The sequence below is a fragment of the Vicugna pacos genome, chromosome 26 (genome assembly GCF_048564905.1).
Source record: "Vicugna pacos chromosome 26, VicPac4, whole genome shotgun sequence".
NCBI classification, from domain to species: domain Eukaryota; kingdom Metazoa; phylum Chordata; class Mammalia; order Artiodactyla; family Camelidae; genus Vicugna; species Vicugna pacos.
The window spans coordinates 19450251-19465902 of record NC_133012.1 but is presented as its reverse complement, the minus strand read 5'-3'; the positions used below and the strand labels follow the sequence as shown (position 1 = coordinate 19465902).

Sequence of the window (15652 nt, the reverse complement as noted above, 5' to 3'; positions counted from 1 at the left end):
CCCTCACCTTCCTCAGGGGTTCCCCTAAATGTCCCCTCCTGGAGATGCCACCTTGGAAAGGAGAAAGCAGTGGCGGTGAGCCTTGAGAATAAAGAATAGCCTTAAGGGAGCCTGAGCCTTGACTGAGTATTTATCTGAGAGAGACATTTAAAATGAAGGAGACTATTTCAAAGCAGAAGTGGTTTTAATCTGAAAGAGACTGCATCGCCTTTAACTAGCCAATTTAAAATTTCCCTTATCAGCAGAAACCATGGGCTCATAAGAGAGAGTAAAGGAGTTATAAAAACTAAAGAAGCCACATTTTTCTTAAAATACCTGAGTTGTTAGTGTACACAACATATGACTGGGCCCTCTCGTTGGAATGTTGATTTCATCTGAATTCATTGAGTGCCACTTCATTAGGTATTTAAAAAATATTTTGTGTATTTATTATGTATGTTGCATTCAGTGGTATAATTGAATATGAAACTAGAGAAATCTAGGGAATTTCTCCCTGACATGCACTGAAGTAGTTAAAACAGATAACAGACACCTGCAGGCTGTGTTAGAATACAAGATTGTCATTTGGTATTTACTACAATTGCAAAATCAACTTGTTAAGGAAAGACAATTAGACTCCCCCAAATGTCCTGAAGTTTACATGTTTGATGGTCATAATATAAATGTAAACTGTAGAGTATGGCATAGAAAATGATTGCTTTAAGTATCATTAAGTTATTGCTAGCCTCAAAGAGAGTAAGAGCTGAATGTATGTTTCTGTTACAGCAGGCATCTGCCTCCCATTCCTTCTCCTGAGAATACAGTCAGGTAAATGCCTAAAAGCTCGCTTCTAGGTTTGGAGTCAGCAGTTTGCTCTACGTCTGCCCCAAGCCATTAACGTCTTCCTGCGTGGGTGCGCGTGGGTGCATGCGTGCCGGTTCTGCTGCAGACCTAAGCTTTGGGGTAAAGAGTAACTGTGTCGTAGCCCTCAGGGGGCCTCATGCGGGCTCGGGCGTGGGTTTCGCAGTACAGCTCCCCCTCCACGAAGAAGTAGCCCTTCTGCTTGAGGTTGAGGTTGCAGTCAGCACACACGAAGCACTCGGGATGCCGGTACTTGTCCCGCGCCTTCACAACGGCACCGCTGTTGGGGGAAGAGGAGGGCTCATGAAAACAAAACCAAAACAAAGCCAAAAACATGGTACAAAGGGAGACAGCACTATGGGCGAGGTGGGTGTCATCTGTTTCACATCCAGGAACAGCCTCCGGCTGTGAAACTGGGCACAGCTGTGAAACTGATGTAATTGTCAGGGAGAAGCAAGACAACCATAATAAACCTTCACGTGTTTCTCTCTGATGTTGACGTGTATTTTTAAGATTTTTTCAAACAAGTTTTTTTTTTTAGAAAAATTATAGCATCTTACTTCATGATCCTTCCCCAGTATTTCTTTGAAAGAGGGAGACAGGACACAGATAAGACAGACACCTCTGCAGGGGATTCTGACTTTGACCAAGGTTGTTGTCCATATCACTAAATGTCCCTCTGATTGCTTTCTATCTTGGTGGTCCAGCTTCTATTTATTCTATGGAACATAGAGAGAACAGATCAAAAGGCAGAGATGGAATTTCCATGGGTGGGTGGACTTGCCTCTACTGTCAAAACAATTTACTCCAACATAGCAGCATAACTACTTTGGGTAACGTCACAAACTATTGTATTTAATGAGGTCCTCTCTGCTCCCGAGATCCCTGTCCTGCTTATTTCTGTCTCACAGTCTCCTTTTTGCTCTAACCACGCTTTTCTCCCACTGCCCTCCTGGGATATATTCTGGGTAACTGGACAGATGGTGCCTCAGTGTATGAGCTGATGGTAGAAAAACAGAAAAAAGGGCTGGAAGAAGCAGCCCCTTGGGGCATTAAGTGGACAGATTGAAATGATCTGGTTCACTTGAAGATTTGAACCAGCAGGTGTGGCTATTCACACATAAAGTCCCTTGAAATGGAAGCTAACTGTATTTTGTAAAATCGTATTTCAGTATTTGTGCAACTTAAGAAACTGGGTAAAGATAATGTGTTTTAATTAACAACCAGATGACCTCCATATGTGTTTCCCTGGACTTATACAGAAAAGGAAGTATACAAGCTTTCTGAAGTGAAGTTATGATTCTTGGAATAGATTTTAAAATATACCTCTGGGGCAATTTCTTTTCTGAATATATCTGAATATATATCTGAAATTATAAGTCAAGATTTCTGACTTACATTTTATGCCAACTTAGGGGTACATCTAAGGAATTCCGTTCAAAATGTGCTAAATGTCGTGGACCTTATATTTCAAATCGATGAACAGAAATTTGTTTTTTATAAAAGTTCTATGGAGTCTTCAAATAGAAGAAATAAAGAACTGACACCAAGATTTATGATGCATTTTTGGGTTGCAGATGAAACTTACACAATGCCACTCCCACATTTGTCACAGAGTGGCATCCTCTGTGTGCTGCCGGCACCACCATGGACTTTTGTAACTGGAGCTCTCACACTCCGAGTTCCAGCAGGACGGTCATCTGAAAAACAAAGTGTTGCCATTTATGGCAAGGGAACAGCTGGCTGCAGTTTATACTTTGCTTCTATTTTAAGGTGTGCACTTTAACCTAAGGAATTCTTAGTTGCACCCATACTATCATTTCAAAAAGAGCAGGACTGGTTTAAGCATAACTTGTTCTGAAGCAGGACCTTACAAAATAAAATTAGTTAAAAATTGTTGTTGTAGGGAGCTGAAAGGGGCAGAGGACATTTTGCACTCTTTCTTTTTCTATTGTGGTTCAATATTTTAAAATATTACATAAAATTGACCATCTTAGCCATTTTTAAGTGTGTGATTCAGTAGCTAATGTACATTCACAATGTTGTACAACCATCACAAATACCTATTTCTGGAACTTTTTCATCATCTAAAGCAAACTCTGTACCCAGAGAATATTAACTCCCTCCTTCCAGACCCTGGTAAGCTCTATTCTACTTGCTGTCTCTCTGACTTGCCTATTCTAGGCTCCTCATATAAATGGAGCATATGTTTGTCCTTATGTCTCTGGCTTATTTTACTTAGTAAAATATTTTCAAGGTTCATCCATGTTGTAGCATTCCTTTTTTAAGGCTGAATAATATTCCATCAAATGGATATACCACATTATGTTTACCCATTCATCTATGGGTAGACATTTAGGTTGTTTCCACCTTTTGGCTTCTGTGAATAATGCTGCTATGAACGTTGGTGTACAGTATTGGTTTGGGTCCCTGCTTTCACTTCTCCTGAGTAGACATGTAGGAGTGGGATTGCTGGATCCTACGGCAATTCTATGCTTAACTTTTTGAGGAACGGCCATACTGTTTTTCACAGCAGCTGCACTATTCTACATCCCCCACCAGCAATACATAGCTATTATTTTTTAATTTTTAAAAATTGAACTGTAGTCAGTTTACAATGTTGTGGCAATTTCTGGTGTATGGCATAATGGTTTTTTTTTTGGAGAAAGTGAAAAAACATTAGTAAGAGTATGAACTCTGAAGACAGCAGGAGTGGGCTGAAGACCCAGCTCTGTTTCTCACTTGCTGTGTGACTCTGTACAAATCTGCCCTCTCTATGTCTCAGTTTCTCTTTTGTTGAATAGGGAAAATACTAGCTCTTACCTCACTGAGTTATTATGAGGATTAAATGATCATATATGCAGAGTACTCAGCACAGGATTTGGAACACAGTAAGGGTTCATTCCAGTGTCATTTAAAAATTTTGATGATCACGATACCATGGGACATGGGGGAGGCTGAGAAATTTGGCAATATTGATTTAAAACTGTATTTTATGATCTGTCAGCTGAGCTGGCCCTTGACTACTATGGATGGGATTTATCTTTGGTGCCCTTTTACCATCAGGTTGGGGACTACTTGTCTATGTCCTGGAAGCTCCTTTCCTAAACCAGGCAGCACCCAAACCCTTCTTAGCAAAGATTCATTTGATGCCTGATTCAAATCAGTTTTTAGACTCATCCCCATCATGTCTGTCATCTTCCCCTCCCCTGACCCTTCCAGTAGACTCTGTCTATTATGTTTCAGCCGACGTTCACGGCTGCTCACCGGGGCTGTCGTTAACTAGCTCCTGGAGCACTCTGAAGGAGCCTGACTGGCGAGGCTGAGCGGGTTCATTCCGATTGTCATGCAGCATCCGGTACACATCCGACTCGGGGGGCACGGAGGCCGTGGGTTCACTGAAACACAGCGTGGCAGGCGGAGCAGCGTCAGGGGCGTCATGTACATGCAGCAAGTTACAAGCTATCAGTTAGCAGTGATCACTATATTTACAGCAACTCCTGAGCAGAGACTCAGCATTTTCAAGTTAATCTCTATTACAGGTGAAAATAAAATGTGAATTCACATAGGTGGCCTTAACAATATCATTAATGAACCTGGGGGTCGCATCAGCACTTCTCCACGTGGCAAAATCCTTTGGAGGGCGACAAAAATGTGATCGTTAGGAAATAATAACTTAAAAAATAGCGCCTGTGTCTGTTGGATATATAATTATAATGTGAACAAAATTTCTCAGGAAAAAAAAGCAACATATACATGGTAGAAAGTGCTCAAGTGAGCCCCGTTTGATTATTCTCATCAAGTTGTCAATAAAATTTAGATTCATTTCTGATATTAAAGCAAAAGTGTATGGTTTAGTTTTGTTTTTAAGGTTAATTTGCTATGTTAACTTTTGGAAACAACCAAGGTGTCCGTTTTGCTTGTAAATTGAAGAAATTCAACTTGTTAGTGTTTGAAAGTGCATAATGTAGCAACTTTCAGATATACATCAGTTGTATTGTCTACACTAATACTTTCTAAATAGCCACATTATAATTCATTTACAAAAATGATAGAAACTTAATTTTAATAAAATTTCTACAGATAAATTCATGATTAACAATAAAAAAATGCCACAGTAAAACTACATGTGAGGCACCAAATGCTTTTTGATTTTATGTCATATAATGACATTGTCTAGCAAAGGTAGTTGCTATTTGCACATATTTTTTATTACCTATATCGTATTTGGAAATAATCATCTTGTATATCTGAAGTCCCTTGCAAAATGGCTTTGAAATACATCACCCTAATATTATCTCATTGTATTCATCCCAAGAGTTATCTTTGGGATATTTTTACATAACACTCATAAGCATCATAATACTTTATAAAAAGTGGTTCTGTAATATTGAAAGTAATAATATTTTATCTTATAATAAATCTTTGTAATTGACAATACTCGATGGCAAAATTACTTTGAACAATTATGCATAACAAAGAAGAAATCAGTCAAAATGGAGACCAGTAGAAACTAAATATCTACATTAATAGTTTGAGATATTCACTTATAAACCCTTATTCATGGCAAACATTTTAAATGGAAAAATAATGAACCTCTCTAAAAGATGCCATTAGAAGAGAGAAGAGGTATCATTTCTTTTGAAACTTCTCTGAACTTCCCATCCCTTTCCCAGTTTTTGACCCCCCAAAGAAGAAACACAGAGTATACTAGATTGTAAATCACTTTTGAGAAGTATTGTACCAGGCATAAAGTTTTTGTACTAAAATTGTAGTTTTTCAAAAGATATATACATTTGGCCCTTCCATGATTTCATTTTCTTGCAATCTGTCACATAAAACTCTACTTGGTTAATTTTTCAAATCACCTTTATCATTAAGCCTGGATATTTGCGATAGATCCTTAGTATTTTTTTCTTGAAAGTTTTTCACATAGCTTTCTTTCAATTAAGACAGCATTTCAAGACACCAGTAAAGTTGACATTGCCCATGTGTTTAGTTAATATGCCCATGGTTCAGAAAGACTCATATTACCTCATTGAGGGTGTTTCCCCTAGAGCTGTTGAAACCTGACCCTGAAGTGTTTCCATAATATTGTCATCTGAGTACAACTGCATAGGTGTATTAAACTGAGCATGTACAATCTTCACACCCGGAAGTTCCATTTCCAAAGGAATGTTAGGGGCCATCTTAGCAGCAACTTTCAAGTCACCTGGGCAAATAGTACTAAGAGTACTGACAGAAGAAGGGGTGCTACGTCCACTGCCACCGTCAATACCGGACGGAGTACTGCATCCACTGTGTTAATGAACACGTTACACAGACGTGACACAGAAACCAGAAAGTCCAGACAGAACACAGAGAACAAGTACAGAGAGGTTAAAAGGAATTGAAGGCAAAAAGTAAGAGGTGAAGCAAATCAAATTAAAAAGAAATGTTTCTTTCTGGCTAGACTTTACTTTAAAAGGGAAGACGTTTAAAAATTCATGATTGAGAAAAGTTTAACGAAATTAGAAGTTACAGGTGATGTTGCATTTTTTGGCTCTGTTCTTTTAGACAGTATGTTCTATTAGGCGAGAGTTACACATATAAAGAGTTGTGCATGAAGTAAGCGGTTCAGAAAAGTTACCTTGGCTGGACACCCTTTTACATTTCTGAGCTGCAGTATTTAAAACTGAAATTTTAATGAATGATCCTTCACAAAGAGTAACTGAATATGCAACATGAAGATCCAATCAAATATTTAGGCTACACATGTCACAATAAGTATTTTCAGAAATGCAATTGGGCTTTAATTGAATGGCAATAGGCAACTTGTAGGTTGTGTAATAAAGATAATGTTTTAAGACTATTTTGGAAATGTTTTATTGTTACCATTTTATCTTTTTCTATTTTCATTCTTTTTGTGAATACTACACTTTAAAAATTGTTCAATGATTTAATGTAGGCTCTACAAGCAGCCAATAAATGCTTGTCACCTTGAAATTAATGATTAGAGGGCAAATAAGGTGATCTCAGTCTCTTTGGATGGTACATAGGGCTAAGATATATTTCTTTTATACATAGCTATATGTAAAATTTTGTAAAGCACACATATATTTCCATGCATATTTCTCATTTCCTTTTAATACCCCTTAAGGGAACTTATTAAACCATCAGAAAAGCCAGTCATGCAACTTTAAGAACAACTACAGAAATTTCATAGTCTCTATAAACAGAATTCTCTATAGATAGGAGGTTAGTCACAGCTGACATGCTGATGACTAAAATGTCCTTTTTCTACATGCAGTTTAAGGTCAGCATGAGAAATTCATTTTTTGAGAAAATGGAATATATTATATATATATTTTAAAGCACAGTCATTTAAGACAAAGCCAAAAGAACTATTAATGTAAACTTCTATCATGCCTGCAGGTTAGTGTTGCTGTAAACTCAGGCCAGAGAACAATTTATATGGTGCGTTTATCTCGAGGTCATTGTTCTCTTAGGGCTCAGGTATAGCCTCGTATCTGCATTTGATTTCTAGGACTGCTAATGCCAACCTCAGCCTCATACAGAGAGCAAAAACCAGAAGGACGTACTGAAAACTGATTTTGTTGGCTTCATCAGTGTTGCAGCCTGATTAGTCTGGGCAACCCATGTCACTAAATGAATTAAACAAATTTTTTGGTATTGTGCTATTCAATTCAACCATCTACACAGACTAAACAAGGCAGGTAAATATGAACTTGCTCTTTTACTTCCTGACTGTTGAGAACCTGTTTGAAACTCAATCTGTCAACTGATCCCATACAAAAATGTCAAGTGGTTTCATAGATTCCACGCTATCCTGGCTGCTGAAATCGACTTCATTTGGTAAAAGAACAGAAATAAAATTTCAGTTATCTGCAGTTTAGTCAGGATTATATTGATGGACCTCAGTATGGTGAAGTTTATTAAATTGTAATTTAGGGGTTTGAGACACTGAGTTAAATATTGGGAGACTTGGGCTCCAAACAGTGAACTTTTTGACAAGCATTTATAACTGCTCTGACCTTCCTGTGAGCCAGGCGTAGTGCTAGACGGAGCAGAGGCAAACTATGACCAACTCAGAACCTACAGATACCAGACATACCTTATTTTACAGTTGTGGTTAGTGTTGTCTTTTTCTGTTTTTCGTGTTCTTGCATCCATGCATGCTTACGTGTATAACTTTATTTAAGCAGAGATTGTGTCTTCTGTTTCCTAGTTTCTTTATCATTCTATTTAGGGCCCATGTCTAATTGAATAGATAGGAAACAAACCCTAAGCAAACAAGAATTCTCTTTTTATAAATTTCTGGGACAATTTTAAAAGATCTTGTGAACTGATGCTCTAAACAGAATAGTTTTCATTGACTCCAGTCACTGTGGAGATCATCATGGGTCACCATGACCTGTTCCTGTGACCTGGATTATTATCAAGATTTCTTGACGTTGACTTACTGACCTGGCAACCCCTAAGGCTGATGATACCCCCCATTACTGCTGTGCACCTGAATGGATCATTTGACAGAGAACGAATTTACCTGGTGTGTATACAGACTTTTGGGGACATACAGGGACTTGTCCAAAAACCACTCACCAGATTGTATTTTTATCATTCAGATCTATAAAATGCCTTGTATTTATTTCTATTGATAGCTTTGACTTTAAAGATATACATATTTTCATAGGAAAATACTGGTCTTTTAAAATGCTTCAATTTATGGTGAAACCATTAAAAGAACCCTAACTAGTAGTAAGACCCCACAGAGATGGACATATTAGCATCTCCAACTTACTTCAGATTCAAAAATTGTGCATTAATGGTGTAATTATTGCTTGGTAAGTAGCCACTCAAAATTCTGCCTTGATGAGGAATCATTTGGTAAGAACAAGAAATTCAGAAACTTGAGCAAATAGTGAGGGGGCACAGGAAGAAAGGAAGGATAGCAGAATCATTTTTACAATTTTTTAAGGTTTATGAACTGGTACCTGTTTTTTAAGCAGATCCCCTCATCCCTGTTTTTCCTCTCCCCTCTCCCAAATTCAGCTATACTGAAAGGCACTTCACAGTGACAGAATTGACTGGCTTGTCATCATCACTATGTTTGAATTGAAATGAAAATATAAAAGAAAGGCATTACATAACTGAATCTCCCTGACTTTTCCTGAATTTTTATTAATGTTGGTCTTTAGCAAAAGCAAGATCTGTATTAACTGTAATGTATTATTTTCTTTAAGCCTCCTAAAGTCCTAACGCTCAAGTTAGTGAACTTCCACTTATGCTAACCTCAAAAGAATGCAAGTATATCAGTTTCACTATGTTTCTTAAGGAAGATGTATGTGTGTGTATATATATATATATATATTCAACAGTAAAAGAGCATTTTAGCTTTTATGTTTTTTTATGTTATTGAGAGTGGAGTTAGGAAGCTGTTGATTGTGGAGAAATGGAGAAAAGATGCAGAGAAAAATGGTATCGGAACAACTGAAAATGGAATAGGGAAAAACTAAGAGAAGTAAAAAAGGATTGTGTAGAACAAGTCTGAGAGAGGAATGACAGCTCCTGACTCTTCTTGCTACTCAGGAAGCACGATTAGGCACTCTTGGGATTTTGTTCCTAATGAACACCTGTGGAGCATTTACTCTGTCCGAGCCTCATTTTTAGGTACTGGGGATATGATGTTTACATTCTAGTCGGGGGAGATGTACTTGGTGGTCATTGCCTTTTTTAAGCATCTTTCTCCTGCTCTTCTACTCCATTGCTTCTTTCTGAATCTGGTATCACAAAATTGTCTGGCTTATTTTGAAGTAATCCTCTGGCCCTGACTCTGGCTTATGGAAAGGTCAGCACATGGAAATCATGTATCAAGTGATGACTGACTGTCTACAGCAGGCATCATAAACTAAGATGTCTGCAGGGCCCAGGAGGGTCACACGTATATGACAATGGACCAGGTGTCATAGCTTAGGAGTGCTGGGCATTCTGACAAGATGGAGAGTGGGTGTTCCATCTTAAAGCACTTAACTCAATTTAATATTTTTAAACAACAGGAGGGTTAAATAAAACACTGCGAATTGACTACCTGCAGGCCACTAATTTGAGACACCTGATGTAGATCATTATTCAGTGATTCTAACTTGTTAGGATCAATCTAGCCTAACCACCAACTTCCTTCCTCTGGGCTGACTGATGTAGCTGAAGTTAGAGGAATGGGTTTGAGGTTTCTTGAAGAAACTGTTTCGTGATGTGGCAATACAGGGCATTAATTTCTTCCCTCGTAAGTTGGAATTTAATTTCTGGAGAAGATCTGAACAGGATCATTGATGATCTGTTTTTCTGACTGACAGTTACCCCTGAGGATAACCGAATAAATCTCCCTCCCTCCTAACTCTTTCTTTCTTTATACTTATTTCCCCTCAAGTGGAATAGTTCCTTTTCAGGTGGCCTCTCTTCCTGTGCAAGCACCCATAAGAATGCAGATGTATTTTTACGTAGAATGAGTGGGGTTACCTGGTGGGCTCTGAGGGCACAGTGAGAAGCAGGTGCTGAGATGAAATAATCAGCCTCTCAAGCACACAAAGCTCCACCAGCCTTCCCAGCTTTGTCTCCTGCTTCCTCACTCCTGACTGGGGGCTGGTTTTCATTTTTGTCCCCTCTGACTGGGCCTTCCTGCCCTGGGGTAGAGTATGTCTGCCTGCCTCAAAGGTCACCGTGTTCTGGATGGGATCCTGTGAACAGCAGGGGCATTAGTTATAAATACACACGGGGATTGCATAATATTTCACAGCACTGTAATCTTGTCAGTATTTGCTCTCGGAAATGGAGGTTAGTTGGCTACGATTCTTTGCTAAGTGCGTTTGTTTCTTTTGCTTTTGAAATAAGCTTCAAAATGAGAAAAGTCACTCCAAACACCTAAGAGTTACATTGCATGGTGCTTAGCAGGATTTGTTAAAGAAGCATGCACTCCAAACTTCACAATCTTAAAGCTTATGACCTGCTTCGGCCTGGGATTATGAAAGGTTTGGGCCGAACATTGTGCTTGTGTTCAAAGTAGTTCACATCCTGTAAAGACAAAGGGTTAAAAAAGTCCCTCAGTGAAAGATTAATGCATATACTTATATTTTAGATTAAATTAAACAGTAACTGTACAGAAAGGATTATTTACCACCAAATATTGACATGGCTAAGAAGGGTGATGATGGAACCAGAGCGATTTCTTCCTTTCAACCATCTATTCACTAAATGTTCGGAAACTGGCGGACTGGACTCCAGAACATTAGAACCATGTTCTAGATGCTTGTCTTTAAAATAAAAACCTGATGGTGCCTTCAGGAAAGTAAAAATAAAACAGCAAGAGCTGGACTTTTGAAAGGAAAAGAAGCCGCACTATCACCGTTAAAACATGGTGGCCAGAAACCAAGTCGAATACTTACTTTTGAGGTGAACTAGGAATGAGACCCCGCAGCTGTCCGTGAAGCGCATCTTGTATATTGCTAGTTGAATAGAGCCCAATGGGTGAGTTATAGGAAGCGCTCACTACCTGTCTTTTGTCATCAATGTTTGCTGCTGCAACAAAAGGCTGGGCCCTTCTGTTGTGCGCGGCACCAATGGGTCTGAACTCCTGTACAATGGCAGACAAAATACACAGAGCCACAGAATGCATGACAAAGCCATTAATGCAGACTGACAGCATCGCTCTTGTTAATCAAGGCTTCTTTACCCACTATGAGATTAATGGCCGGGTAAAAGGAGGAACACGTTCTCCGTGGACTGTACACATGCTGTATTCATCCAACAAATGTTAAGGTGCAAAGGGATTGACCTTACTTAAAATATAAAATAATTTGTATATTATACCTTTTGGGAGGCGAGAATTCTACCACTGAACCACCAATGCCTTTTGTCTGCTCCCTAATGACTTCTTTTGACTTTTAAGACATTCTCACAGAACTCATTTGAATACAGAAATTTTGTGTCAGAAATGAGATTTTTGGCTTAGAAAAATGATTCTACTTGACATTTTCTCAAGTAGGAATTACATATGCTTTCTCCTCTATTAACGTTTCCCCCGTTGTAGGAAATGGGAGAATAAAACCATCAGAAAGGGAATGAACATTTATGAGTAACTGGACTGAATCATTTTAAATAATCCACATTTTTCTGATTTTTGTCTTAATACCTATGACAAAAAACAAAACTCTTAATTTGCATTAAGATATAATCTTAAATTTAGAAAAAATAATGAAGAGTTAAACGACTTTTCCTTTTTGAAAGCAGAATAACATACATAAAAATGCCTCCTTTTTTATTGTGATGATTTCTTGTTGTGTGTTTATGTTTACTCTAGTCCCAAAAAGACTTAAGCAATTCCCAGCAATTCAGAGATAGCGAATGTATGATTCACAAAAGAATTTTCGCTTTATGGGGAAAAGGCCCAAACTTCAGTCCTAAACTCTGAGTTTGAAACATACCTGAATGATCTGAAACTCTATATTATTATCTTTTAATGTAGTGATCAAGTTTTCCAATTTTTATGTAGATTTATAATTTTGTAAAGTCACTAATTTTTTTTTCCTCCAAGCAACGGAAGAAAACCAGGAGGGAATGCTAAAACACACATGAGTTGATTCTCTTTCCAAATCTTTTCATTTGGCAGAACTGGTAAGATAAATCTTTACAGTATTTTTCAATCACACATTCACATCAACTTCCTTTACTTTAGTGACTCTGCCACCAGTGTTTCAAACAGATCTCAAATAGTACACACATTTATGATGATTTGAAATGTTAATGGAGACTGTTTTTTTAAAAAATAAAAAGATCTTAGACTAGTCTTGTTCGTATCATTTTTTCTCTTCCTGTCATTTTAGATGAGTGAGTTGTGGGATGGTGCTTTTTAGAAAAGAGATTATATCCATTTCTTAGGGGTGGAACCAGAGTTTTGTGTAGCGACTCTTGTACAGGAGAACACCAGCAGCTTCCTCGGGGACTCAAGCAGCGAGGTGCTTCCTTTCGGTTCTCCTGGGCAGGCAGTCATCACACATGCTCCCTGCTCCCCCACCTAGGTCTCCTGGCAAAGCCCTCTAATAGTTACAATGAGGCAAATGGGGTGCAGCTTCAAACACTAGTCCTGCTGATTCTTGGACTCCAGCTGCCCCAAATCTCATGGCACCTGAAAATCTGTGATGTGATAAAGAGGAGCTTTCCTCTCCTCAACCTTGGACAGCATGTTTTAACAGCTTCCTGAACTTGAAAGGAAGGCCTGGGTTGAATACAATAGCCGATGAGGTTATAATATGATTGAATTGGCTAATATCTTATGGATTCTTTTTATTTTTTTCCTCCACAATAATGGCTCATTGCCTAAGAGTTGGTTGGGTGACAATGTAGTTGCTGATATTAGGTAGCAGAATGACCGAAACAACCACATGTGGCTTTAGAAAAACGCTGAATCCCAGAACGTGTGAAAATGTGTGTAGTCAAACATTCATAGTGGTACAGACTGATGGTTTTGGCTGATTTAATAATGAATTTGGATTGGCTGTGTTTTATGATGAGTTGTTATGATTAGCTATTATTACGGCATGAAAAAAGTGAATGGGAAATAATCGTAAGTAATGACAACGGCCATGATTCAAAGCTTTGTTATTGTTTGGGATATGAAAGAAGACAGAAGGTTAATTGCCTAATTTAGTTTTGGTGGATTATATATATAAATCTCTCAGGTTAATTAATAGAGTAAATCAGGCAGTACTGAAGGACTCAAGGTTTGTGGAATTTATCTTTTTTTTTTAAAGATAAGTATGATATACCTTAAAGACCTTGATGTATAGAATTGAATTTACAAAGATCAGTTAACGTAATATGATGGCTTTATGGGGGCAAAATCTGATGCTCTTATTTCTTCTTAGTTTTAAAATGATACACATGAATAGCAACTATCCTGTAAATGAGGCATCTTCTCTGAAAATATTTGTGCAGTAATAATCTCTAGTAGTACTTCTAAAAAGCAGCACATAAGTTAATCAACTCCAAGCTTTTTCTTCGCCATTTTCAGTTTTAGTTACCGCAAAGGTCACAAAAGTGTAATTTGTTAAAAAAAAAAAAACCGAAAAACCTCTATTTTCTACTCAGATCATAAAAGGAAGTGTTTCTAACACAGGCTTCGAACATTTGTATTCAGGCTTTGCAAAGCATTAGTTTATGGGCTGCTGGAGTCATTCCATAAAAGCACAATGAAGTGTATACACTAAAGGTAAACAAAAAATTTAAACATGGCACGGAGAGGCAACATTCTATCCAAGTCTTACATCACTGTTGATGGTCAAACAGAATCAAAAGACAAAGCCAATTAGAAGTTTGCTGTTCCACTTTATTCCTTTTTATTTTTTCTTGGAAAATGATTAGTAATGGAAAATACTGGTAAAAAAAATTATATAGCAGTTAATACAGTCCAGCTCTTGTGTTTATTCTACCCAGACAAAAGCATCCAAGTGATTCTTCTCTCTTAGGAATTCAGTAAGTAATCATTGTAATTAATTAGATTTTAAAATATTATTTTTAAATGTTAGGAGCTTATATTAAGGAATAATATTTTGAATTCATGAAATGCTAGCACTGCCAGAGTAAAAGCTAAGTAACTTGACAGAGATCAGTTGACATCAGGGAGAATGCAGCTCTTGACAACAATCTCCCAAGTCCTTGAAACGACCTCAGCAATGACATCATTCAAAGACGTTTCACCTTTCAATTTCTTACTTGGATAAAGATTCAGTCTGAGAACTGAGGCACTTACTAACAGAAACAACATGTTTGATACATGTGTGATAATATGCAGGTCTGTTTATTTATAAGAAAAATGGTGGTGAAATAAGGGAAACAAACTCTATCAAGTGATCATATCAAGCCAAACTGAGGAGATGGTTTTATTTAATCATGTTTGGAATTTATGAGCAATCCCTTCCCCCCTCCTCATGCTCACCCCTCAGATGAAAAGTCACCCGTATCATTGTTTTTTCTTCAGTGATCTGTTTCAAGTGTTTCCCCATATCTCACTGGGGAAGAGTGTGGGGAAAAGGGGATTTTATGAAAACTTGTTTTGTGTAGGCTGCTGTCCAGTTCTCAAAACATTGTAAAGTTATTTTATGAAAATAGGACAACTTTAACCCACACCCCACCTGACTGTGCATGCAATATATCTTTATTATCAAATCTTTCATGGAAAGGATGCAGTCTTTTATGTGGAGATGGAAACAACTATTTTCTCATTTAGAAAACAGCATTTTTATTTCTGAAAAATGTATTTTCCTGTGTTGTGATAAGTACATTATGATTGTGAGTTGTTCAGCAAATATTAAATAAAGGCGAGGGGAATGTTTTATTGGAGAATGTAAGCATTAGAGAGGGACAAAGAACTCTAACACATGCCTTTAGTCTAGAGTAATGCTTTGTGTAGAAAAATGCACCTGTCTGCTCATGGGCCAAGTTCTGAATTGTATGGAAGTTTATTCAATGGCTGGGGATTGATCTAAACAATCTGTAAGGTTTCTTTTAACCCTAAGATTTGAGTTTAAATTCATAAAATCAAAATTTATCTATTTAATAATAGCATGGAAAAGTAAAAACTCTAGATACTAAGATTTTATATCATTTATTACTGTAACTGTGTAAGAAAATGTCCCCAAAGCCTAAACCTATTCCTAGGGAAAAAACTGGAAAAAAAGACACTAACATTTTATTATTTGTGGCTGGGTTTGGATGGTAGGATAAAATCTTTTTTCCCCAATGAGTATGTATTGCTTTTAAA

At 37.6% G+C, this 15652-nt stretch overlaps 1 protein-coding gene across 2 annotated transcripts in view; it reads right to left on the bottom strand.

Moving 5' to 3' along the window:
- Window positions 1–398: 398 nt before the first annotated feature.
- PDLIM3 (PDZ and LIM domain 3) overlaps window positions 399–15652 on the bottom strand; it is a 28703-nt gene continuing 13449 nt past the window's right edge. Inside the window, exons 4-8 of one of the 2 annotated variants that reach the window (XM_006197989.4) lie at window positions 10841–10908; window positions 5875–6138; window positions 4108–4238; window positions 2429–2540; window positions 399–1120 (exon numbers count right to left, since the gene is read on the bottom strand). In XM_006197989.4, the coding sequence (XP_006198051.1) occupies window positions 931–1120; window positions 2429–2540; window positions 4108–4238; window positions 5875–6138; window positions 10841–10908 (765 nt within the window). In that variant the 3' untranslated portion in view covers window positions 399–930. Of the gene's footprint in view, window positions 1121–2428; window positions 2541–4107; window positions 4239–5874; window positions 6139–10840; window positions 10909–11279; window positions 11468–15652 lie in introns of both variants that reach the window. The other variant, XM_006197990.4, reaches the window with a different exon arrangement.